Below are 24,949 nucleotides of genomic sequence, written 5' to 3'. Positions count from 1 at the left end.
ACACTTAGGGTTGTGAAGCGTAAAGCCAATCGGTGCCGAAAGAATTTGCTCGCTTCAAACATTTTTGGCAGACGAATAATCTGGCACTCATCAAGGCGTATACCCTCCCTGCGCAACTTTAGATTGATTGATTGATCTTTTTGTCTTTGAAAATGATTGAACATTTGCAAATGAAAATGTGTGCACAGGTCGGATGGAGTCTTACTTACCTTTTTTAAGGGTATACGAATGGTAAAATAAATAATGCTTATGGATAAAATGTGCCAACTACTAACTTAAGAAACTAAATGTTAATGATTTAATAAAAAGTATGGATCTGTACAAGAGCTATCAAATCTGGTAACAGTTTTCTTTGTTGCATGATAGTTCATTGAAACAGTATGAATGTTAATGTGGATGTTAAACTAACTAAAGTGCGTGGTAGGTGTTTTGTAAATATATGAAAAAATGGTAGTTATTTAATGTTAATATGCCTCAAATTTGGCGCAAGTCCCAACATCCGGGAAACAGAGGATAGAGCAACAAGTATACACCCTGACTACGGCACACCTGCTAGCAATGGTCAACGGTTGGACGAACCTTTTTCCTGTTTTCTCCGCTTGCGTTTGTTGCAGATCTTGACCGCACAGATCGACAGGATGATGGCCACGATGAAGAACAGAATACCGCCGACGACGCCGGCCGTGATGGCTTTGTGTTTGACACGGGCAGGCACCGGAAACTTGATCTCCTCACTCGTTTCGTAGCTCTTGAGCGAGTTGGCCAACACCCGAAAGTAGTACGTCCGACCGCCGACCAGGTTCTTCACCAGGTAGGATGTTTCCTCCGGTCGAATTTGGCCTCGATTCAGCGTCTTCCACTGGGCATCCGTCCGGTACTTGATCGTGTAGAATTGCACTAGGTGAGGCCGCTCCAGTGGAACCTGCCACGAGATCAGGAACCCATTTGGGATTTCAAGCACGGACACGTTTCGCGGCTGCCCTGGTTTAGGTCCTGTATGGGGAATTCATTCGAGAGATTAGCGATCAGGCGTTGATTGTAAATTAAGTTTAGAAATCCTGCAATGCCATGCAAATAAGCCCAGAGAGGTGGTGAATCGTGTACAGTGAGGGTAATGTGCAAAGATGAAAAAAGTAGGGGGAAAGCGGAGGAGGATACAAAAAGCCACCGGAATGTGAAACCAATATGCGATCGAGCGAATAAATACCTGTGGGTCGGAAAACGGGCGGAAAGAAGGTTGATCCGGTCGAATCGGTCGGAAACAAAATATTGTGATAATTTAGAATGTCTGTAATAACACAAGAGAAAAAATGGAGAACAAGCCAATAGAATGTTGTGTGTTGTGAATGAATCTTGAGGTAGGGGGAAATGGTTTTCAGGTGTGATTTGTCGTGCGATATGATCAAGATGAAGTTGTTTTCCGTACGAGCATGCTCATGTTCGAATGAAGGTTAAATCGTTGTTTCATGTGACGGTTGTGTATTTGATTGAGTGATGTTGAAGCAAAAAGCACCTAGATCGTGATTCAAAAATTTTGAGCAATCCTTAAAGGTGGTGTCTTGGCACCACCTAGAATACTCATGGCTTACGGAATCAACTTCTTACCCAAGTCATCCGGAGCGTGCTTAAACTCTTTTTCGTTAGGAGCAGCTGTCGTTGTTGTTGTTTTCTTTTGACTTTGAACATCTTTGAGCATAGGCATTTTAAGTAAAGGGATTAAACGGTTTTGAATTGTTTGTTTAAATGTATAAACTCTTTCTATTCTGTTACCCCAAAGGAGCTATCAGACAAACGTTGTGTTAAAAGATAGAAAACAGTCTTATGAAACTCACCTAACGTCCGTATAGTGATCACCTTACTCATCATCCCATCGCCGAGGGCATTCTTGCCGATCACCTGGAACTCGTACGTCGTCCCCGGTGAGAGTCGGTTGATGGTGACCTGAGTGCTTCCGGATGGCGTCACCGGAATGGTGGACCAATCCGATACGCCCGCCTCCCGGTACCAGATGGTGTAGTCTTGTTTGTAGTCCGGTCCTCCGCTGTATCCAGGCATCCACGATAGGGTCACGGAAAATTCCGTTGCCGTGCCGCTCAGATTGTACGGCGCATGGGGTTGCGTTCCCTCGATCACCAGCTGAGTGGCCGATACTATGGTGGCCACCTCGTTCGAGGCCACACACTGATAGTAACCGAAGTCCGATCGCCGTAGGTTTTCGATTGTGATGTTACCGTTCATGATACGGACTCGGTTCTTCTGCAACGGTTGGCCGTCTCGCCTTTGCCAAGTGATCGTTGGCTTGGACGTTCCCTCGGCTTCCTGGGCATCGCAGTGCATTTCGACCGCTTCGCCAACCTTCCGCTGATACAGAGGGTCCGGTTCAACGGTGAAGGCCGGAGGTTTCCGCACCAGCACTTCCATGTGGCCGGATGATCCCTGGGTGCCCTGCGCGTTGTACGGCGTGCAGGTGTATCGTCCCTGATGGTTCTGGTTGACCCGAGTGAACAACAACGAACCATTGTTCATTATAACTATGTCTTTTGTTTGATAAGGTTCCAGTAATCTTTTATCTTTGGTCCATGTTACATATTGTAGAGGAGGATTTGCTTTTATATAGCATTGTACAACACCAGCTAAACGAAACGGTAAGTATTGTATTGTTGGGGTGAAGGTCACTTTGGCAGGATCTGCAAGATAAAAAAGGGTAACATCAGTAAATGTTTTGTTTTGAATACTATTCTGCATGTAGGAGGGTGATATTTAAGTCCAAGGCATGCCAGTCTTCTATTTGAGTAAATAAAAACATGACCTAAAACCTGTATTCATTTGTTTTAAATTCAGTGATCGGCTTTAGTGAATGAGTTTTTCCCGGCTTTCAATGATTTTCATAATATGCCATCAAAAATCACAAAAGGTCAATTAAAAAGAAAAAGATTTTACGGCGATAAATGTTTGTTACTTGATTTATCGGCCTTTTCGCTAAACAGTAATAGTGAAGACCTAATTCAGGAATCAAGATTCTCAACATTTATATTTGTTTATTACCTAGTACTTAATCACAATAATTAAAAATTCTGTGAAAACATTTAAAAATTTTCCATAATTTCAAATTTTGATGTAATACATATGTCGGGAAAGTTATCCAGCTTGATAATTACTAGGAAGACAACGGTAAAGGATCTTGGAGTCGAATTGGACAAAGAACTAAATTTCACGAAACATATAGAACAAGTGGTAGCCAAAGCAAACTCTATGTTTGGAATGATCAGCAGAATTTGTCATGAGTTGAATGACCCATATACTATCGTGAAAATCTATGTTGGTTTAGTTCGTACAACAATCGAGTACGCAAGCATTTTTTGGAAACCGTATTTCAACGTCCACATTAAAAGATTAGAAAGAGTCCAAAAGGAATTCCTCAAATATGCACTGAGAAACCTTGGATGGCAAGAGACAATGCCGGATTACCGTGCTTTGTGCATGTTGGTTGGACTAGATTCGCACGAAAATCGTTGAAAATCAATCGATGTATTGTTTCTGAAGGATTTAGCAAGTGGAAGGTATTATTCGCCGTATGCTTTCCCAGATATTGCCCAACGAAGGACGCAGCAGTTTGCGCAGCGTAAGGCCATTTCGACTCTCTGAATGAGTCTTTAGCTGCTGTTGATTGGCCAAGTGTTTTATATGGTTCAATCGATCATGTGGTAGAAGCTTTTTATGGAAAATTGCATGAACTATTCCGAGCTATTGTTCCTGTTAAAAACGGCGTTCACGTATTGGAGTAAGTCAACCTTGGCTAAACCCCGAACTTCGTAACCTTCGCAATCGTTTGAGTAAAGCGAGAAAAAGGTTCCGAAACGGTACCCCATATCTTTTTGTTCATACGTTCGACAAAGAAAGGGTACTCAGAGTATACCTCAAGTGACCACATACGACGATGAAACTGCCGAAACGCCAAATGCTGTTGCAATACAATTCTCGACATTCTTTCAGAGTGTTCTTAGCACTAACACACCACCTTTATGCGAATCATACCTAAGTAGCTTGCCGAATCGTGACTTCAACCTTCCTTTGCTGAATTTCTCCTCAAACGACGTCTTCCGGAAGCTGTCTACGTTAGATGAAACAAAAGGACCTGGATCAGATGGCATTCCTCCAATTCTGGATAAGAAATGCGCCGATCCGTTATCCGTACCAATATCGATCATCTTTAACAAATCGTTAACGGAAGGTACTTTTCCCACCGCATGGAAAATCGCACTCCAATCCTCAAATCCGGCGACGCGCATCGAGTGGAAAACTACCGAGGGATTTCGATTCTAAGCTGTTTGCCTAAGGGATTCGAGAGCCTCGTTTATGGCGTACTTTATCAATCGGTGCACCACTGTATTTCTGAAGATCAACATGGATTCATAAAACGTAGATCTACGACCACCAATCTTATGACGTACGTTTCGAAGTTGGTTACTAGGGTGGATAAACGTCAACAAGTCGATGCAGTTTATGTAGACTTGAGCAAGGCTTTTGATAGAGTACCGCACAAATTTGTCATCGAAAAAATGCGTCGGATAGGACTACCTGATTGGCTTTGCAAATGGATCAACTCTTATCTCGTAGACCGGACAGCTTACGTACGACTAAACAACGTGAACTCGACGCCTTTTCGAATCACTTCTGGAGCTCCACAGGGAAGTCATCTGGGACCTTTGATTTTCGTTCTTTTTACTAACGATCTATGCGCTGTCATTAAATCGGATAAGTTGTTGTACGCCGACGATCTAAAGATTTTTCGTACCATAGCTTCACTAGTTGACTGCTGTGCTCTCCAAAAAGACATCGATTCAATTCTAACGTGGTGTCATCAGAATGGTATGGCTCCTAATATTTCTAAATGTAGTGTCATATCTTTCACTCGTAAACGTCAACCTTTGAACTTCGAGTACAAAATGTCATCGACTACTTTTAGCCGCAATTCCATCGTCAAGGACCTTGGCATAATTTTGGACACCAAGCTCACTTTCTCGCAGCATATCTCGACTACAACAGCTAAGGGCTTTGCGGTTCTTGGCTTCATACGACGAAACACGCAATTCTTCAACGACTACTTCAGCCTAAAAGCACTTTATTGTGCTCTTGTACGCAGCATTGTCGAATACGGAGTACAAATCTGGGCTCCATACCAGGTTGTACAGGCAAACCGGATCGAAAGAGTACAACGATGCTTCCTCAGATACGCTCTGCGCCAGATACCATGGAACGACGCCTTGAACCTCCCGCCTTACGAACAGCGCTGTTTGTTGCTGAGTCTGGCCGACACTGGCATCAAGGCGCATTCTTCTACAACGGCTCTTTGTCTTTGATATTCTACAGAATAATGTGGACTGCCCAGAATTGTTGTCGTTACTTCCGTTTAACGCTCCTGTAAGATCTACTCGGACGCAGGAGTTCCTCAGACTTACTACTAGACGAACCAGATACGGACAAAACAACCCTTTGGATACATGTTGTGCTCGTTTCAATGAAATAGTTAGTAACTTTGATTTTAACATTTCTAAGGCTGTGTTTAAAAGTAGAATAAGATAGTATCTTTTTGTAATGTGTAAACATCTCTAAATGTCTGCAAAGACTAGATAAATTTAAAAAAAAGGCCATTTCAGCTTACAAATAGGATCCAGAATTACGCGCGAAACGAACCTATGTATAGAATGATGGCACTCTACAACGCATATGTCAAAGATATCAACTTGAGCATGTCCAGAGACCAAATTAAAACTAGTGTTAGAAGATGTTTTACAACACATTAAAATAAGAAGTGAGTGTTCATTTAAGTTTTAACTCAGATAAAAGGCTAAAGCCTAGGATCCAAATAAATAAATAAATGAACAAGTTGAAAATGAAAAAAAAACCATTCCCATTGGTCATGACAAAATTTTTAGAACTTTTTTTTTCAAGTAAAGCGTAAATGAAATATGTATCTATGTTATCAAAAGACAAATAGAAAACACTGCAGTATATGTGATGGCAAATTTTACCTTAATTGGGTAAAATTAATTCTGACAATCTTAAAAATCATTATTTTAATTGTTTTATTTTTAAATAACATTATGTGACATTATGGAGATTTCTTATACTTTTTTCGAATTTTGTTGGTGTTTAGGTTTAGATACATTTTTTCCAAATTGTCGAAAAAAATCAGTTCTGAGAATATGGTAATATCTGGTAAAGCTTCGCGGGCCACATGGCGATTGTTTGGCCACCCATATTTTAGACAAATATAGAATTGTATTTCAAAATAATTTCAAGTGAAAAATATAAAAAATCTAAATTAATTTGCCCTCTGTTTTTCCATTTCAGAACTTTACTCGGTTCTTAAATGCTAGCAGTCAGTACAGCAAGAGGAATTGCATCGAGCTATTGCAAAGAACCAGGCCTTTTTATTGTTTTTTGCTGCATCCTAATTAGAGATGTTCCGAATAGTGGTATCCGGCGAACGGCCGAATATTGACCTTTTCAACTATTCGGCCAAATAATCTATTATTAAAAAAAACAAAAGCGATTATTTCAATTTCCTTCCATTTCTTCATATTAATGCCCCTAATGTTTTTGAGTCGATTATTGTTTTCAAGAAGGGGTCGTCTCATTTTTAAAAGGTCACCAATAACTGACAGGAAGGACATCAGATGACTTGAAGCTTCTAAACTGTTTATCACCAAAGAGATTGTGTTGCTGTGAAATCTGGGAAAAACAGGTGCTTAGCAGTTTGAAATTGCTTATTTGATATTGAATAAGATGAAGATCGGATTTGAGCAAGATATTTTCAAAATAGTTGTTAAAAACAAGATGATCTTCAACCTTAAGCATACCATATTTCCAACCACGCGTATCCACACGGTCAGGCATTCAGGACGATTCCGATTTTTTTTTTAATAATGGCAAAATTCATGCTCCTTTTGATTTTTTTTTAAATCGTTATTGAACACAATATCTAAAACTATTTAAAAAGAAATAAGAGTTGTTTTCATTTGATTTAGCAAATAATGTGAATAAACTCGGGAAGTTTAATAATATCTGGACATCCCGGCCAGATTTGACTTATCTCGAATGTCAATTGGATTTATGGTCATGTCTGGATACATGAAGAAAAGCTGGAATAAACGATTATCAAAGTAAAGTGAAGCGATACTCGTCAGCATTCTCCTGTACGATCTACAGTGAAAGATACACGGATACACCTAAGATGTTTTTCTGAAACCATAAATTTTTGATTTTACAACATTAGTTTTGGATATTTTAGAAATTATCCAAAATCATGCTAATGCAACTGCCGCTTCGAAAAGCACCGGAAATGCACTCGCATGTAACATAGTGAAGAACCAAACCAGGAAAACGTCCCGGAAGAGCAAACTGTTTGAAGGCGGCAGCAAGCTATTTATATTTTTTATATGTGGGGAAAGGTTTCGAGGAAGAACGATCCTAATGATATTAGTGAAAATAAAATTAAAAGTACTAAAATTTTATTTTCAAAGCGTTCGTGTTTTTTAATATTTCACATTTTGCTAGCAATTTTCAATAAACAAAAAAAGGGGTTTCACTGTTTCCAAATCTAAATTCAGAATCAAAAACATTTCTGGTGAAACTAACTTTTTTTGTTTCTGGTTTGGTACGCCGTGACACAAATTACATTAATTTTCGGCTCTTATCGAACTTAAATTTTCATTTTTTGTGACCCTAAAGCTGACATTAAAAAAATACAAAGGTGCTGCATACTTTCAGGAGTAAAAACTGCGTCGTGTGAGACTTAAGACAAAAAACAGCTCACCTAGCGGTTGATTTTTAAAGCTAGTAGTTCCACTAAAGATCATATTCTTATTTAAAAAACTACGCTATTTATTGATATTTTGATGGAAAACTCGTTACAAAACCCCGAGTGATGCTTTTTATGAGAAATGCTAGTCAAAAGGAATTAGTTCATAACGGCCAAGGGTTACATAAGTTAACGTTCATAGTCAGCATAGATTGGTGAAAATTGCACAGAAAAGGCGTATGTTTTAAGCTGCTAAAAATATTATTTCATTTCATACATTTAAGCAAAAATGACAAAGCTTGTATGAAAAGATCTTGGAAAAGTGTTTTTTTTTTCAACATTTCGACAAGATTATAAAAAAATATCATTGCCTAGATCTAAGGAAAAATAAATAAATAGGTCCGCTCAAGATCAGATTTCAGCTAGTTCTATTTAAGAACATTTACTTTAGGCCAAGCATGGTTCAAGTTGGAACTTGCAGTGCGAACGAACCAAAAAATGATATGTGATCGCTCAGAGAAGCTTCCTTTAACTAGTTTCTATCGATGTGTAGCCTCCTCAGTTTGTTGAATCGTTACGGTCGAAAGTCTGATAGTGGACTACCACCGACGCCATGAACCAGTGTTTTTGATTTTTTAGTCAATGTTTTAGTTTGTAAAAGTTTTTGCGAAATTAGTTTTTCTTGTTTCAATCAATTCAAAACAAAGCGTTTTGAAGCTTATGATCGAAATCATCGCATACTTCAAGGAATTCCCATCGTAGAAACTGACATTCCTAGACTCAATTAAATTTAGGATTTTAATTTTCGAAATATGCAAAGAGAAAAGCTATATACTTACACTCTATATTTAAAAAAGCCGAAGCACTTTGTGGTTCACCGATGCCGTTCGAAACCTCGCACGTGTACATGCCGGAATCGTCGGCACTGACCGGGTTGATGATGAGCGAGCCGTCCTTCCGGATGGTGACCCGCGTCTCGAGTGCGGCCACTTCCCGTACCGGGGAACCTTCGCGGAACCATCGCACGGTCACGTTCCCGGGCATCGCCTTTGCCTCGCAGGTGAACTGCACCTTCTCTCCCTCCAGTTTCGTTTGATTAGTGGGCGGCACCTTTAGGGTTGGTCGAAAAAAAAATCGGTGTGACGTAAGATTGTTGATTTATTGCACTGTCCAAGATTTTCCAAGGAAACAGGGCATTCAATCGCCCACCGAGGGAAGAAAAGGTCCTACATCCAATTGTTTGATATCGGGACGAGCTTTTATCGCAATTTAATCAAACTATCGAACGAACGACATCTTCCCCCCGAGGGCGCTCTGACACCCGATCCCGGGATTGACACAGTCTTGTGAAGGGGGGGACAGATGTTAACATCTAACGCAAAACTGATAGGGAAAAGAAAATGGAAAACCAACTCAAAAGTAGGTGGAAATGGAACTTGGCCGTTTGGCTTCAAAGCTGGTTCACACAGTCTTAGATGAGGCCAATAGCTTTCCTTTTGTTAGAGAGTTGAGCTGAGATAAATGAAAGGCTATACGAGACATGAAGATGTGAAATGAGATGAAAGACAGGACAAGGAATTATTACGCTACACACTTGTGAACATGTACGGAAAGCTGAGCAACGAACGACGAAAGATGGATTACACAGATCTATAGAGCGTGGCATAGACGACAGATGAAGTATGTTTTAGTTGAAGAAACTATCGAAGAGATGCCAGCAGGGTTACTTTTTTGTTAGTAGATATCTACTACTTTTCAATCATCCCCCCTTTCCTGTGCTGATAAATGTACGTAAGGCTGGTAATGTTAGAAGCTGCCACGTGGAGATTCAATGTGAGTGGGTGTGGGAGGGCAGAGAAAAGGCCAATTTAAAATCAATGCATTTCGATAAGCAATGAATGGCTTCTTCATTTTTTCTTCACTCGTTCGTCTATCACTCAGCTCGACATTCGAGTCCACAGGGAGTGTAGAAAATCATGGAGGAAAATTGGCTTTGTAGATAGCAAAGTACCAGTCTCAGTCAGCACAGGCCAGGGAGGTCTTATCGGTGTTACGGAAGACGTTGCTCGACGACATGATGTGACTAGAATTTACCTACTGGATTTCCGTCCGTTGACAAAGACGGAAATCTATCCACGGAAACGTCGTCATTTGATCAGATTATAAATGTCTAGAAAATAAAAAAAAACTTCCTACATGCGGAAGGCAATGGGATTTTTTTTAAATGATTGCGAAAATTTGATAAGAACTTCAAAGCTCCTGAAAGATGATTGAATTTTTCTTTAAAATATCCGTACATGTTCACATTTGTTCGGAAAACTATGAAAGCACGTAAGGCATTGGGAAAACTAAGAATTTGACGGCAATGAAAAAAACACCAATCGTAAAAGATGAGTTCCTACAATGAAATCGATACTACGTCGGATCTTGATTGACATACCAAATGTTAAAATGAAAACTAAGCAAAACAACTAAGCCGAATAATGATTATTTCACTTCATCACGGCAAGGCTCTAGCGATGGGGCTATGAAAACGAACAAAAAAACTCAACTGGGAAGCATTTCACATCAAAACTAAGTGGCAAAAAGGCTTCAAATGACAAGGTGATTATGCTCATGATGGTTTTTTTTCGTTCTTGAAGTTAATGATTAATTCAATAAATAAACGCCTATCAGCGGGACAGCGCACTCATTTCCTAAGTAAGTAGCATGGCTTTTTTTCCGAGGTTTGTGTTTTGGTAACATTTTTTTCCCTGAAGTCCGTTTGTTGAAAAAACTGAAAATTACCGACGCCAATTTTTTGTTGTCTGTCCAAAGTGTGGACAGCAACCTAACATTCAAAATATGACTAACATCGACAGCTTACAACAGCTTTGGGAACTGGAGCTCTATCAACATCATGATTGGGTATAATCTACTCAAAAAATGAAATCACAACACAACACGAGTTTGTTTGTTACGGGGAATGTAGGTAATTGGAAAAAAATTAACAACAAAAGTTATTTTTTGTTTGAAAGAGAATTTAGAAGAAACAGAAAAAAAGTACTCAAGAAATTTCACACACGTAGAACAGAATTCAAACAGGTCAGAGTTACTGGTTAGTAGATGAGTAGATTTTGATTGTTTTTAGTTTTTTTTTTGGTTTTTGGTTTGTTGTTGTTCTTAGTCAAAATTTTTACCATGATTACAGCGCCGCCCGCTATTATAACACGGGCAGTATGGGAGACTTGTCCCTCACCATTGCGCGCGATACACGTGTAATCGCCGATGTCTTCGTGCCGGATCGTGCTAATCCGTAGCTCGGTACCGTCGTTAAAGATGCCAACAGTAGAAGACGGATCCACGGGGTTGGCATCCTTGTACCAGAGGATTTCCGGCGTGGGGGTGCCATCTGCCTGACAGTTGAGTATGATAGAGTCGCCTTTGGTGGAAAAGAAAGAAAAATGCGAAATGTTATATAAAATGTTAGCTTGCATATTTAAAGTTGAAATTATTCTGGATTGAGCTGTGATTAGTTATTTGTCTAAAAACAATTGATTGGAATATTTTAATATTTGATACTTTTGTACATAGAAGTATTGATTTGAGTACATCAAGAAAACTGCTATGGCAAGTACGCAGTCAATTGGAGGTACAAAAATTTCAAAATTTGTTTAAAGTCGATCTCGTTATAATATGGAAATGATATTCTGAAGAACGAATAGATGCCACTAAAATACCAAAAAATTTAACTCATAATCTTAGAAATTAAATCCTCTCATTCTTTAATTGCACATGCTGAATCTCGTCTATAGATTGCAGCGTATTGAAACTTTTATCACAAAATGGTCATGTCAAATATTAACAATTAAAAAAATTAAAAATTCTGTTGGCCGTTAGTGTCAACTGATGAGCGCTCAAAGCTTCAATTTTTCTACCCTGAAAAAACTTAACTTAGGGCAGTACACTGCAGTGGTCGACAACTTTTTAAGACAGAAGAGCCAAAACTTGCATTCCACCGTGATTCTTTCTCACATTACTTTCCATAGGTTTTGAATGTCTTAAAAAACGGTAGCAAAAGAATATATTTTTAAAATTTAATATAGCTAAGTTACGTCGAGTTTTTTGGAAATGTACTTCTGTGGCATGATAAAACCAAATATTTCGAAACTTGGTGCAATTGTTTACGAAAACCTATTCTCATATATGTATGTATGTATGTATGTACGTTTTTTTAAGTTTTTGTTTGTTTTTTTTTGGCTTTTTTTGGCTTTTTTTTGGTTACCGAAGAAGGAATTTTACGAACTCCACCTGGGGCCTCAGGCAATTTTCCAAACCGGTACCTACTCTAAGGCAATACTTCGGCAAGGGGTGTCTAATTCACGCATATGCGCTACTTATGCAATACTGGCCAAGAAGTTCATATTTAAATTAAATATCATCCTGACCGCCCAAGATCATCTTCACGTTGTGGTCCCATTGGCTACGCTGATTGTTTTGCATAGTTCATTTCATAGCTTCGGACTCTTTAAGCTTAGTAAAGTTAACATACGTTATCCTACGTCAATCGCAATTTGCGCCAGTCTCCAACTCCTTTGGCAAGTGCGCTACTGGCTTGAACCCACAATTCATTTCACATTTCAGTCTTTCGTTCGTTTGACGACCTTTAGTAGAGTAAAGCTATTTTGAAAATTATATCAATAAATAATTATTCATTTATACTCATCATCTAACCTTGGAACTATTCCAACCAAATAGTTTTTTGGAAGGAATAAAAAATGAAATCGAGGCAACCATCGTAATCCATCCTCTTCATTTGCACCATGTGAATAAAAACTTTTTAATTCGGTGCTCCTTTAGTCAACAACTCTGATATTATCTCCCAGTCCCAACTGCATTTTACAGGTTTTGATCAACTAAGCAATCGTAAAATCACAGCAAACAATTAACGGTTTCTCTCACATACATTTCTTCCACAGACCATAATTTCTCAAACTATGCTCTAAGTTCCCTTTGATTTCGAAACTCCCATTCATGATCATATTTTTCAAAACACCAGACAGTTCGATAAAACGGCGTTTTACAGATAAAACTAACTATCACTTCAACACTTTTGGAATTACTGATTAAAAAATCGACATCCGAATTTAAATTTACATTAAATTGTTGAATTTTTGGTAATATAAAATTATCAGCTCCAAAAACACGTCTGTCACATTCAACCAACGCCTACTTCCCCTCTTTACGAAAACCTATTCTCAGTTATATAAAAGACGTTTGAAGGGTTGAAGTATAGAAGATAAACAAATTTGCAATTGTATTTTTGTGCCTTTGTCAGAATAACCATGCATTGTGAGTTTGCTAAATATTGCTCGGAATAATAATAAACCCTATTAGGATATATTGACAGTTCTACACGAACACCACTTTAACAGAAGGCCTCAGCCCTAACCTCAAACCATGGGAGAACAGAATCGATTTTTTAAAAGGGCGCACGATAAAAGCGATTTTCTGGTACTAAAATCGACAAATTCGCCCTGTGGAAAAGTGATACACAGATGTTCGTGTTTTGATTTTTTTGGGTGTTCAGGGCTGCCAAGTGCATTGATATTTGGAAAACGATGATTATGCAATTAAAAGCATTGTTATTGAAAAACCTTTTCATGAGTACTGAGAATTTGCAACTTTCCCGTAAATTTATATTCGAATGTGAAATTAAACGCATCATTTACCTGAACGAAAGAACAACTTACTGTATCGCACACTTAAGCGAGAAGCGAATTATGTGGATTTGTTTAAAATAGTCAGAGCATGCAGGCGATTATTTTCAAATTCAACAAAGACGGGGCTTTCACTCAAGCTTGTTTGTAACAGTGAATGATTTTGCATTCTTTTAGAAGTTAGAAACAACTCTTATTTAATCTACCGAGCAGTACATGAAAATATATTTCAGATGTTTTTCATTCACCTTGAACATTCATTAGCAAAAGATAGCTTATCTTCATCCATTTATGGACGCCCCGTAATGAATTCAAACGTTTAGCTGCAGTTGATAGTTAAAAAATTTAATCAATTCAGAAATATTATAATTAGTTTAAAACAAGCAAATACTGATTTTAGTAACGCACCTAGCATCACTGGTGAGGCCGCCAGCAAATCAAAATTTGAGGTTATGGCTGAGGCCAATTTTTCGTCAATACTATCGTCCGTATATACCCTTATACCAACGGAATCCACAAAGTTTAGGCAAAATGTTTCGAGAATTTATAATGATGAAAATCAAACAACATAAAAGTTATCTAAGAGTAAAGTTCTATGAGCTCGAATATCGCAAAAGCCTCGGACTCGAATGGGAAAAATTAAAATCAATATTATTCAGAAAACGAAATCTTTAAAATGAATCCAAATTTTATTTTGTACCTGGGATTCTTGAATTCGAGCTGAACCTTAATTTGAATTTTTTATTTAATTTCCGGGTCTGAATCCTGTTTTATGACCCTGAGCTCAAAATTTGAATACTGAGTCTGACAACGATCTTTTAATCTAAATTCCAAATAATAATTTCTTTTAATTTTGAACCAACAAGCGAAATTTGTATCAAAACCCTCAATCAGAAATCTTTATAACGATTCAGAATTTTCGGCTTTTAAGTGAATCCTTTCTTCATTTATTTATTTGAAATTCGATTTGAAAATTTAACTAAAAATTGTAAATGATGAAAATGTTATAGATTTTTCACTTCTGGATCACCATTATGAAATCTTAAGATCCAATTTTGTAAAACAATTAAAAATTGAAATGTTATAATAGTTGTTATAATTTTTTTTCACATACCAAAATGATGAGTATCTAATATGAAAAATGCATCTAGTTGGGTTCTAAAATGCAAAACCAAGATTCGAATCAAATTTTATTTCCCAATGATGATTCAACCGGGTTTATATTAACAACAAGAAACAGATTTCGGATTCTTTACGAAATTTGATCACAGAAATCGATTTTTAATGTTCAAGAGCAAATATGAGACCATAAAATGTTTCGAAAAGAGAAACTTATTAAAATTTCAGAATTTCGTTGACCACGCGAAGAATTGCAACATTTTTCGGTGACATATTATTTTTACAGAGTTATAAACAAATCTGATTGATATCGACAAAGAATTGAAAATAAAACAAAAATGACAAAAATGACAAAAATGACAAAAATGACAAAAATGACAAAAATGACAAAAATGACAAAAATGACAAAAATGACAAAAATGACAAAAATGACAAAAATGACAAAAATGACAAAAATGACAAAAATGACAAAAATGACAAAAATGACAAAAATGACAAAAATGACAAAAATGACAAAAATGACAAAAATGACAAAAATTACAAAAATTACAAAAATGACAAAAATGACAAAAATGACAAAAATGACAAAAATGACAAAAATGACAAAAATGACAAAAATGACAAAAATGACAAAAATGACAAAAGTGACAAAAATGACAAAAATGACAAAAATGACAAAAATGACAAAAATAACAAAAATGACAAAAATGACAAAAATGACAAAAATGACAAAAATGACAAAAATGACAAAAATGACAAAAATGACAAAAATGACAAAAATGACAAAAATGACAATAATGACAAAAATGACAAAAATGACAAAAATGACAAAAATGGCAAAATTAACAAAAATGACAAAAATGACAAAAATGACAAAAATGACAAAAATGACAAAAATGACAAAAATGACAAAAATGACAAAAATGACAAAAATGACAAAAATGACAAAAATGACAAAAATGACAAAAATGACAAAAATGACAAAAATGACAAAAATGACAAAAATGACAAAAATGACAAAAATGACAAAAATGACAAAAATGACAAAAATGACAAAAATGACAAAAATGACAAAAATGACAAAAATGACAAAAATGACAAAAATGACAAAAATGACAAAAATGACAAAAATGACAAAAATGACAAAAATGACAAAAATGACAAAAATGACAAAAATGACAAAAATGACAAAAATGACAAAAATGACAAAAATGACAAAAATGACAAAAATGACAAAAATGACAAAAATGACAAAAATGACAATAATGACAAAAATGACAAAAATGACAAAAATGACAAAAATGACAAAAATGACAAAAATGACAAAAATGACAAAAATGACAAAGATGACAAAAATGACAAAAATGACAAAAATGACAAAAATGACAAAAATGACAAAAATGACAAAAATGACAAAAATGACAAAAATGACAAAAATGACAAAAATGACAAAAATGACAAAAATGACAAAAATGACAAAAATGACAAAAATGACAAAAATGAAAAAAATGACAAAAATGAATAAAATTAAAAAAATGACAAAAATGACAAAAATGACAAAAATGACAAAAATGACAAAAATGACAAAAATGACAAAAATGACAAAAATGACAAAAATGACAAAAATGACAAAAATGACAAAAATGACAAAAATGACAAAAATGACAAAAATGACAAAAATGACAAAAATGACAAAAATGACAAAAATGACAAAAATGACAAAAATGACAAAAATTACAAAAATGACAAAAATGACAAAAATGACAAAAATGACAAAAATGACAAAAATGACAAAAATGACAAAAATGACAAAAATGACAAAAATGACAAAAATGACAAAAAATGACAAAAATTACAAAAATTACAAAAATTTCAAAAATTACAAAAATTACACAAATTACAAAAATGACAAAAATCCACTTTGAAATTGTTAAAATACTTTTTAAAGCAAGTTGTGACTTTCGATTTTATAAGCATGTCAATTCTTCAACAAAAACGTTTCGAAATATTGATTGTGGACAAATTTTCGCAGTAATTATCGTTTTTTTTTCTTAATCAATTTTGTTTATTCCGATAATTGAAAATTTATGAAATTTTACTTCCCTTTTTTGAAAATGTCCAAAAATTGACGACGACGGCCTTTCAGACATCGCACAGGTTTACGAACGGAAATACAGCGCCTTTTCAACCCCTAATATCCCCTATATTTTATAAACAATCCAGAAAAATACTAATTTTGAGCCACCACATGTATCGGAAAACGGAGTTTGAGTTATAACTGATTTAACATTCATTCCCCTACATTTTTAAATATTCAATAAAGCAAGTACTGACTTGAAAATTTGGAACCAAATGAGACCTATCTTGTGTGATTTTTATCGAGCAATCGAATAAAGGCTATTTGAGTCACCACCCGCATCGGAAAGTGGAATTATGGCTGTTTTCCCCTCCATTCCATAAATTTTTCACATATTTCCGAAAAAGAATAATAGGAACTGAAATTTTGAACGATATGAGACTAATGCAAAGGGATTTTTTTTAGAAATCGTATGAAGGCTATTTGAGCCACCGCACGTATTGTAAAATGGAGTTATGTTTGTTTTTGTCCTCATAATTTTGAACCAAATTAAACTTTTGTTGTGTAGTTTTTCCCGAGGAATCGAATGAAGGCTATTTGAGCCACTGCACGCATTGGAAAATGGACTTATAGCAGTTTCTACTCTCATTTTTCTTATATTTAAGCCGTAACTCCAGTTTCCATGCGATGACTCAAATAGCCCTAATTCAATTTCTCGAAAAAAAAATCACACATGATGGTTCATTTGTCCCATTTTTTTTCTGTGCGAACAAACTTTTTTTTTAATAAATAGAACAATATTGAGAAAAAGGGGGGGAATAAATTCATTTGACGATGCATGCGGTGGATCAAACAGCCTTCATTCGATTTCTCGGAAAAAAATCACACAAGGTAGGATTCATTTAATTTAAAATTTTCATGTTCGAATCAGTGTTTTTCTGGATTGTTTTAAAAATATTGAGTAATTATAGGTTAAATTCGCACTAAATCTCCGTTCGAGAGCTCGTGCGGCATCTGAAACTATGGCCAATCGATTTTCCGGACATTTTCACTACAGGGAAGTATATTTTCATAGATTTGGTTCATGTTGAAAGGAATATATTGAATTTCTTCGCTGTTTATACTCTTTTTTCCCCATTGTGCGATGGCTACAATTAATCAAGAAAAACATTATTTTCAATAGGTTTCACAACATTTAAGGTTGACTTTTCAGTCTTTAACTCTCCGAGATAAAATGATTTCCAAAAAAGGATATTTGCTTTTTGCGTAGTTTGAAAAAAAAAACCAATCTGATGCTAATCACTTAAAGCAGTCTCGACCAAAAGACTAAATACAAGTAGAAGAAACCGAAAAACAAACGATAGTATCGAAACTCACCTAAATTAACGTAGATGATGTCCTCCGGCGTAACGCTGAAGCGGGGTGGCGCGTGCACGTCCAGATGAAACCAGGTGCCGTTCTTGTGCTGCTTCGGCGGCCGATTCAGGAACACTACCTTGCACTCGTACCAGCCCTGGTCCGTTTCCCGGATGTTGGTCAGATTAAGCGAGGCCGCGCCAAAGCTCGAATCCGGTGATACCCGCGATACCCGGCCCTCGTATCCCTCGCCGCTGTGAGTCGGATAGCTCTCGTACCAGATGTAGATTGGAATCTCTTGGCCCTGTGATGTTGTGTTGGGGTTGGTTTTTCGTTTTGGATTTTTTTTAATTTTTTGGGTGGGAAAAGTTTGGGGAAATGGGGAGAAGAGAAAGAAGTTCATTAGCTGCCGTGCATAATAGAGGATGATTCTATCGCGTTTCAATTTTTTTTCCCTCCGTTAGCAGTGAGGGGAGACAAAGGGCCAGTCTTTTCTAGAGAGTAGATTACTTTCCATATCGTATCAATTTACGTATTGAGAATATCGAGAATAGTGAGCAGAGGTGATAGTGATAGAAAAGATAGCAAAACTGATAAAATGAAGAAGACTAGAGAAGAGCGCATGCTGCAAGATGGTTTTAGAATCACGTTGTGAAAATAATGAGAAAAAAGGAGCAAGAAATGGCTGCAAACAGCTTCAAGATTGAGTATTCGATATGAGAAAAAAAGGTCCATAATAGAGAACACACTTACAACGGAACGTTCGCTAGTAAAATTACTATGGTTTTTGTTGTTGTAAATTTAAGCGCAACAAGAGAAGGAGAAACAGCGTATAATACTCGATGTCATGCTTTTCAAATGATAGTAGAACGATACGACAAGAATTACAAAACGAGCTTCCCGGCAAAAGTTTGCTTATCAGTATCTCCAACAAATCGATTCATTTATTCATAAGTTTTCAAATATAAGTTCTGGATTAGGTAGACCATGAATAAAAAAGCAACACGTTCAGCTAAAAGGATATCGTATTTGAAGGCGGCGTCAATCATTGCCGCAGCTTTCGGTTGAGATTTCCGGTGGAACCCTTCACATATGCTGAGTCTAGTAGCAGTTTCAGGATCGTCTAACACCACAGCCAAAGCACAAAACAACCCTTGACGCTCAGTATTCCCATGTATTTTGGATGGGTTAAACATTTTGGTTTTCCATTTTCCGACAGACATCTATCAACACTAGTAAAGCTTGGCGAGCTTTTTTTCTCCATCCAAAGCGCTTTTATAGACACTTGACAGTTGTTGCCTGGTGCAGTTTCGAGTGTGTAGTAGCAAGCAACCTACTCATAAGTATCTACTGGAAACAAGACTTCTTTGCGCTCTACCGTCAGTCAATTTCATCCGTGGGATATGATTTCAATTTTGAACTTTTCTACTCAAGAATGTTTGCCGTCTCTTTTGAAAAATAGATGAAGCTCTTACCTAAGTCAATAACGAGAGCTCTATTCGACAAAGGACACCTTATTCGGTGATGTTATCGAAAAGTTTTTCAATCATAAAAGACAGATACCATAGAAGTCAGAACAATAAAGTTAACACTCGTATTAATTCCTTATGAAATACTAATTGAAAGCTAAAGCTGTAAACAATTACAATCACGCGAAACACAATTTTTGTTCACTAACGTAAACGCCTGAATTTATACTATCAAAATTTGGTTTACGTTCTTGAAATGATAACATTCGAAATACTGCATCCAACTATCTGAACATCACTCGATCTTCCAAATTGGGTGATAATTTGTGTCTTTCCAAGAGTTCATATTTCGTTCAAGACCGCAGACCACTTCCACACGCTTGGCCATCATCATCATCCCGTCTCGTGTCGTTTGCTTTTGTGTGATTGATACGCCTCAACGATCACATCGAAAGTTGTGAGAGCGAAAAACAAAAACCATTGCAGTTTTTCCATTTTACGAACATTTTGCATGCCAACATATTTTTTCGCAACCTCTGCAAAGGTAAAACCACATCCGTTTTTATGTTTTTTTTTTGCATCTGCCTGATGGCTCCAAGAATGGTCCGGTTGCGAATTAAATTGTGACCTTACTTAGAAGAAAAAGAGAGAGGACTGTGGTAGGGAAGTTCATTTTTATTCCCCATCTCGCGGGCCCTGGGCACCGGAAATCTGAATTCCCCCGAAGATTATATTTTTCTCTTCAACCTGTGTGGTGGACTGGGCACGAATGGTGGTGAAGGTGACGGCGACACCTCATTAAATCTGATGGCTCAAGACCGAACGACGTTCGCTTGCCACATCACATTGGTCTCTTGAGAGAGAGAATAAATTTCACTAACAATCCATTGGAAACGAATCAATCAAATCAATTTCCTGGACTAAAAGAAAGTAGTTGAAACCTTGACGAATTAAAAATAATTATGTACAAACAAATCAATCTTTTAAAATGAACTTGTTCAGAAAACTGTTTCGAGCTTCACGATTCCCACTGTGCGTGGTGGCATCTTGGCAACCGGATGATGGCCAAAGGGCCAGCAACGCTTTCTGAACGGAACAAATCCGTACGCCATCATCTAACTACTCGCTAATGGATCGATATCCGACTGAGGAGAAGGCCCCAAAGGGCACTTTTGTCCACCCGAACCTTTTTCCGATTCCGCGAACCAAGCTTAACTGATGACTGCCCCAAGGCAACCAAGAAGAAGGGCGAGAGGTAAAAGTAGGTACTCGTTATAATTACTTAATTGTGACCTCGGTAATAACTTTGCTTCGCGAAAATGTGGAAAGCTAAATCGGTAAACGCTATGGTTAGAGCTCTGCGTTACTACAAGCGAAGGCTAAGTTAAGAATATCGCTAATATCGAATAACTGAAGGGGGTTTCTCTTATTTGATTGACAAAACAAATAAACGCTTTTGAATTAAATTTATATACTTATTTAAGTGATCTAATATCAGGTAAATCAATTCACCATCAAAAACCCAACTCCGCCTTTAGACGGAGTTCTCGAAAATCAGCATGAAATCAAGCCAAACATCATTTAACTTATTGTTTGTGCAGAATGTTTCAAAATGTATTTATCTAAGGAGTGTATTCGAAAAACATGCAACACTTTGGTTTGTGAAAAACTTTTCAATGTATGGATGGAAATGAATAAAATTCTCAGCAAAGCTACCTGGTAATGTAATGTTTACATGTGCAAATATTTGTGATGTTTTGACAAGTGGTTTCTGATGTAGCGTCCAATGAAGAAGTTTTCCGATTGGTATTTTTGGGCAACACATCCGCCATCTATAATGCATACTACAAACTACCATTTTTTTTTTAAAAAAAAGGCTAATTTTGATTACGTTTTCTGTTTACGGAAGCTTGACTTTCAGAATAGCTCAAAATTTGGGATTGATCGAAGTTATAACAAATTTAGTCGATTGTTCTCCTTCGGCACAAAACATGATATTTTTCCACTTCACCAAACCAGATGCAGTTCAAACAGAGTATAAACTTTAAGGGACCTATTGAAGTGCTTTGCAGGAAAAACGGTCGCATTTGGTGGCAGCTTTTTTGCCACAGCTTTTGTGTCCATCGTTATGAAACACTGAGTGATGTGCAGTTTTCCCAGATAGTTTTTTTTTCTCCTTGTTTATCTCCGGAGGATACAGGCAAAACTAGTCAACGAAAACTTTCCGGCTGGAAACCTGCCAGGTGACCGATAGAGTATTCGTTTTGCCGTTTATTACGAAATTGTTCAAAATATCTCTCCACTAGCAGTCCAAATATTTTGCGCACGATTTGACCACCGTATTTTGTTTATTTTACCGGTGGACGGTTTTTCTACCTTGAAGGAATAATGTCAGTCTTGTTTATTAGTCAGCTAGACAAACTAGTCAGAAGATTTATCTTTTTTCATCACTTCCTTTATTGATATTTTCGAGATGAGCTTAAAAAACCTTTCACATTCCTTATCTTCATGGAATCAATCATCTTCACATTTATCCAACTTTTTGCTCGCTATTGGATAATCTGGACTTCTTCAACGTTTTACCAAGTGAACTTTGGCCGAATAATTGATTTCCAGCTGTTTTTGGGTCCCCCATTCCCATGGATTTTTTTCTTGATCATGCCCAAAAATTTTGTCAATCAACTTCAGTATTGGACTCTAAAAAACCACTTGACAAATTATCACCAAATTTTGTACCTATAAATAACATAATACTAGGTGGCTTCACTGAAAACTTCATCAATTTCCATCCATGAATACAAATGTTATTCACAATACAAAGTGTTGCATTTCATTTTTTGAATACACTCCTTAACATTACATTACTTAATAAAAAAAAATGAAAATAGTCCTGTTTTTCGGAAAATTAACTTCAAAAATCATTTGTTTATGTGTTTTTCTAAATAAATTATTTTTTGACAGTTTGATCTAAGAGTTCCAAAAGCAAGATTCTTAGTGAGGAATAAGAGATGAAAAATAAACCCCGTGGCTAAAGTCGAGAAATAAACTCCATCATATCGAAAAATATGTACAAATAATATTTACTTTTCTATAAGGTTGGAATATCTCACTTATTTGTAGAATAACCTTAACAATAATCTTATCAAAATATAGTCGCGTATAGATTCATAGCAATGAGTCAGTCTTAATATGTTTAAAATTGAGGAAAAAATGGTTGAAATGTGTAAAACCTTAAACCGATAAAATACTCAAACTAGGGTATCCTATTCCCTGCGGTTATGAAATTTTTGAAGAATTTGTCTTAAAAGGTTCCTTAACGATAAAGTTTTTCGTTGAACAAAGTTTTAATGTAATCTATCTTGTAAACTATTTAAGCTGAATTTTTCAGCTGATTAAAAAAAATATTTAAGAGGGTTAAAAAAACTAAGTTTTTTTAAGTTAAGGGTTAAGTAATAAAAAACGCCTAACGTTATGCAAAGTTTAGATAAATGTGCATGTTCCTCAAAATTTATTTGAACAAATTTTAATTGCAGATTTGTTTCCTGATTTATTACAGATTAACATTTGAGATTGTGATATGAGTTTAAACACTAAACAAACCGACTTTTTGTATGTATGTAAAGTTGCGTTCGAAAAAGAATGAAATCGGTGTAGAAGCGAATTCGCTTTGAAATTTGACCAGTGACCATTTCTGTCTGGGTTCATATTTTTTCATGAAATTTTCCCAAAATCTACTTCAATTATCCAACTAACACTCTATAAAATTTGAAGACTGTATTATGACTGGAAAAAAGATACAGCCATTCTCGTGAAAAAGGGAAATTTGAGAATGCTTCACAAAATTGGCTGTATTTTTGACAATTTTCATTGAAAATACTTGAAATATGGCCAAAAGATGTAAAAATGATTGATATACTGCCTGGTAGAGTTTCATGAAAATCGATTGCCTCTGTCTAAAATGGAAACGGTTCAAAATTGAGGTTCATTATCGACTAACCGGCAATTTCAATCTTTTATGAACTGATATTTGTATGAAAACTATCATAATCAATGTTTTTTTTGAGATTTTCTTAACACTAAACCAAAAGTTTACACCACAAAAAATTTTAGTAATTGATAAAAACTTAATTCTTAATTTGTTTCCAAATAGAAAATTTTGAGCTCAAAATACGAAGAACAGAGTTTCAGAAAAGACTTGCAAAAAAATTATATTCGAATTTGATACGTACAAACATGAAAGAGTATTTAATTCGCTCTTTTATTAGAATCTCTTTTTCATTGAATCTTTTCTCGTTCTAATCAAAGCAGGAATGAAGTTTCTATCAATTTACTATATTTCAAGTGGTGAATTTTGAAATTGTGAACGATAAATCTGATGAAAAAATGATTACGATATCTTCCATACAAACACTTATTCCGCTAAAACTGTGTTCTTGTGTCTCTGCCGATTTTTACAAAGTTTAAAGTTTTGGAAAGCTTGGAACGGAATCAATGCCCCCCTTCCCCCTTCCCTCCCCCCACAAGGTTAAAAATGCCAAACGCAATGGTCTTCTCTAAAATCAAACTTCAAATTGATTATCAAATGTTGATGAACGGCCATATTTTTTATTTCCTTACTTGTTGAGATTTAGTCCCGTATAATAAATTTCAATAACATTAGAATTAGCATGTCAGATTGCCCAGATTTTGCCGATTTTTCCACTTTTTGGAAAAATCAAACAAAAATTTGCAATTTTATGTCTAATACTCTCAGATATTTTCTTAAGGATCCCTTAAGGAATGCCAAGACCAACAACCAAAACATCGGGCAAATTGTAAATTTTGTGTTTGGTTTCTTTTGACTGAAATACCGGTAATTGATAAAAAAAAATGAGGTTTAAGAATTATCAATGTATTTTGCGCTCAAATTTGTTGTGAAAATTATTAACAAAATTAAAATGACCATTTTTTTTTTTAAGTTTGAAACATGATTGACTGATGTGTTTTGATAAAAAAAAAATTCGGTTTTTTTTCTGGAAAATCATAATCGAATAATTCTTGCGGGAAAAAAATCTCGATAACGAATTCCTATTGAAAACCAAAAATACAGAATTGAAATAAAAGATTTCTGATTGAGGTTTCTGATACAAATTTCGCAACTGGAAATATATTAAATTCGTTTGTTTTTTTAATTGGTTGATTTGATACAATACTGTTTTTTGAAAATATTCTCTCTAAATATTCACTTTAAGTTGTCAGATCGTTAGTCTTCGGATTTTTTACGATTTTATTATTTCGTTTTAATAAAGATTGCATTTGTTCAAATAAATGATTTCTTTTTTAATTTCTAGATAAAGTTAGTAAAAACACGGGTTTTACCTGTTAGTATGTAACATACAAACATTTGTCTGGAGATTTCTGCATTTTTGGCCTTTTATTTTCTTAC

General features: G+C 35.9%; 1 protein-coding gene across 13 annotated transcripts in view; it reads right to left on the bottom strand.

Moving 5' to 3' along the window:
• LOC129746935 (protein turtle) overlaps positions 1 to 24,949 on the bottom strand; it is a 142,735-nt gene that overhangs the window by 7,330 nt on the left and 110,456 nt on the right. For 11 of the 13 annotated variants that reach the window (XR_008737414.1, XR_008737413.1, XM_055740886.1 and 8 more), the window contains 6 exons: positions 18,077 to 18,359; positions 10,984 to 11,225; positions 8,644 to 8,914; positions 1,833 to 2,687; positions 1,606 to 1,686; positions 580 to 993 (listed from right to left, as the gene is read on the bottom strand). Coding sequence is in view for 11 of the 13 variants with exons in the window: in XM_055740886.1 (XP_055596861.1) it covers positions 580 to 993; positions 1,606 to 1,686; positions 1,833 to 2,687; positions 8,644 to 8,914; positions 10,984 to 11,225; positions 18,077 to 18,359 (2,146 nt within the window). In the remaining 2 variants the exon portion in view is untranslated. Of the gene's footprint in view, positions 1 to 579; positions 994 to 1,207; positions 1,289 to 1,605; positions 1,687 to 1,832; positions 2,688 to 8,643; positions 8,915 to 10,983; positions 11,226 to 18,076; positions 18,360 to 24,949 lie in introns of those variants that run through there. The other 2 variants (XM_055740882.1, XM_055740892.1) reach the window with 2 other exon arrangements.

Source organism: Uranotaenia lowii, chromosome 2, assembly GCF_029784155.1.
Source record: "Uranotaenia lowii strain MFRU-FL chromosome 2, ASM2978415v1, whole genome shotgun sequence".
Classification (NCBI taxonomy): Eukaryota; Metazoa; Arthropoda; class Insecta; order Diptera; family Culicidae; genus Uranotaenia; species Uranotaenia lowii.
The sequence above is the reverse complement of the archived record's forward strand: the minus strand, read 5'-3'. Positions and strand labels throughout refer to the sequence as shown.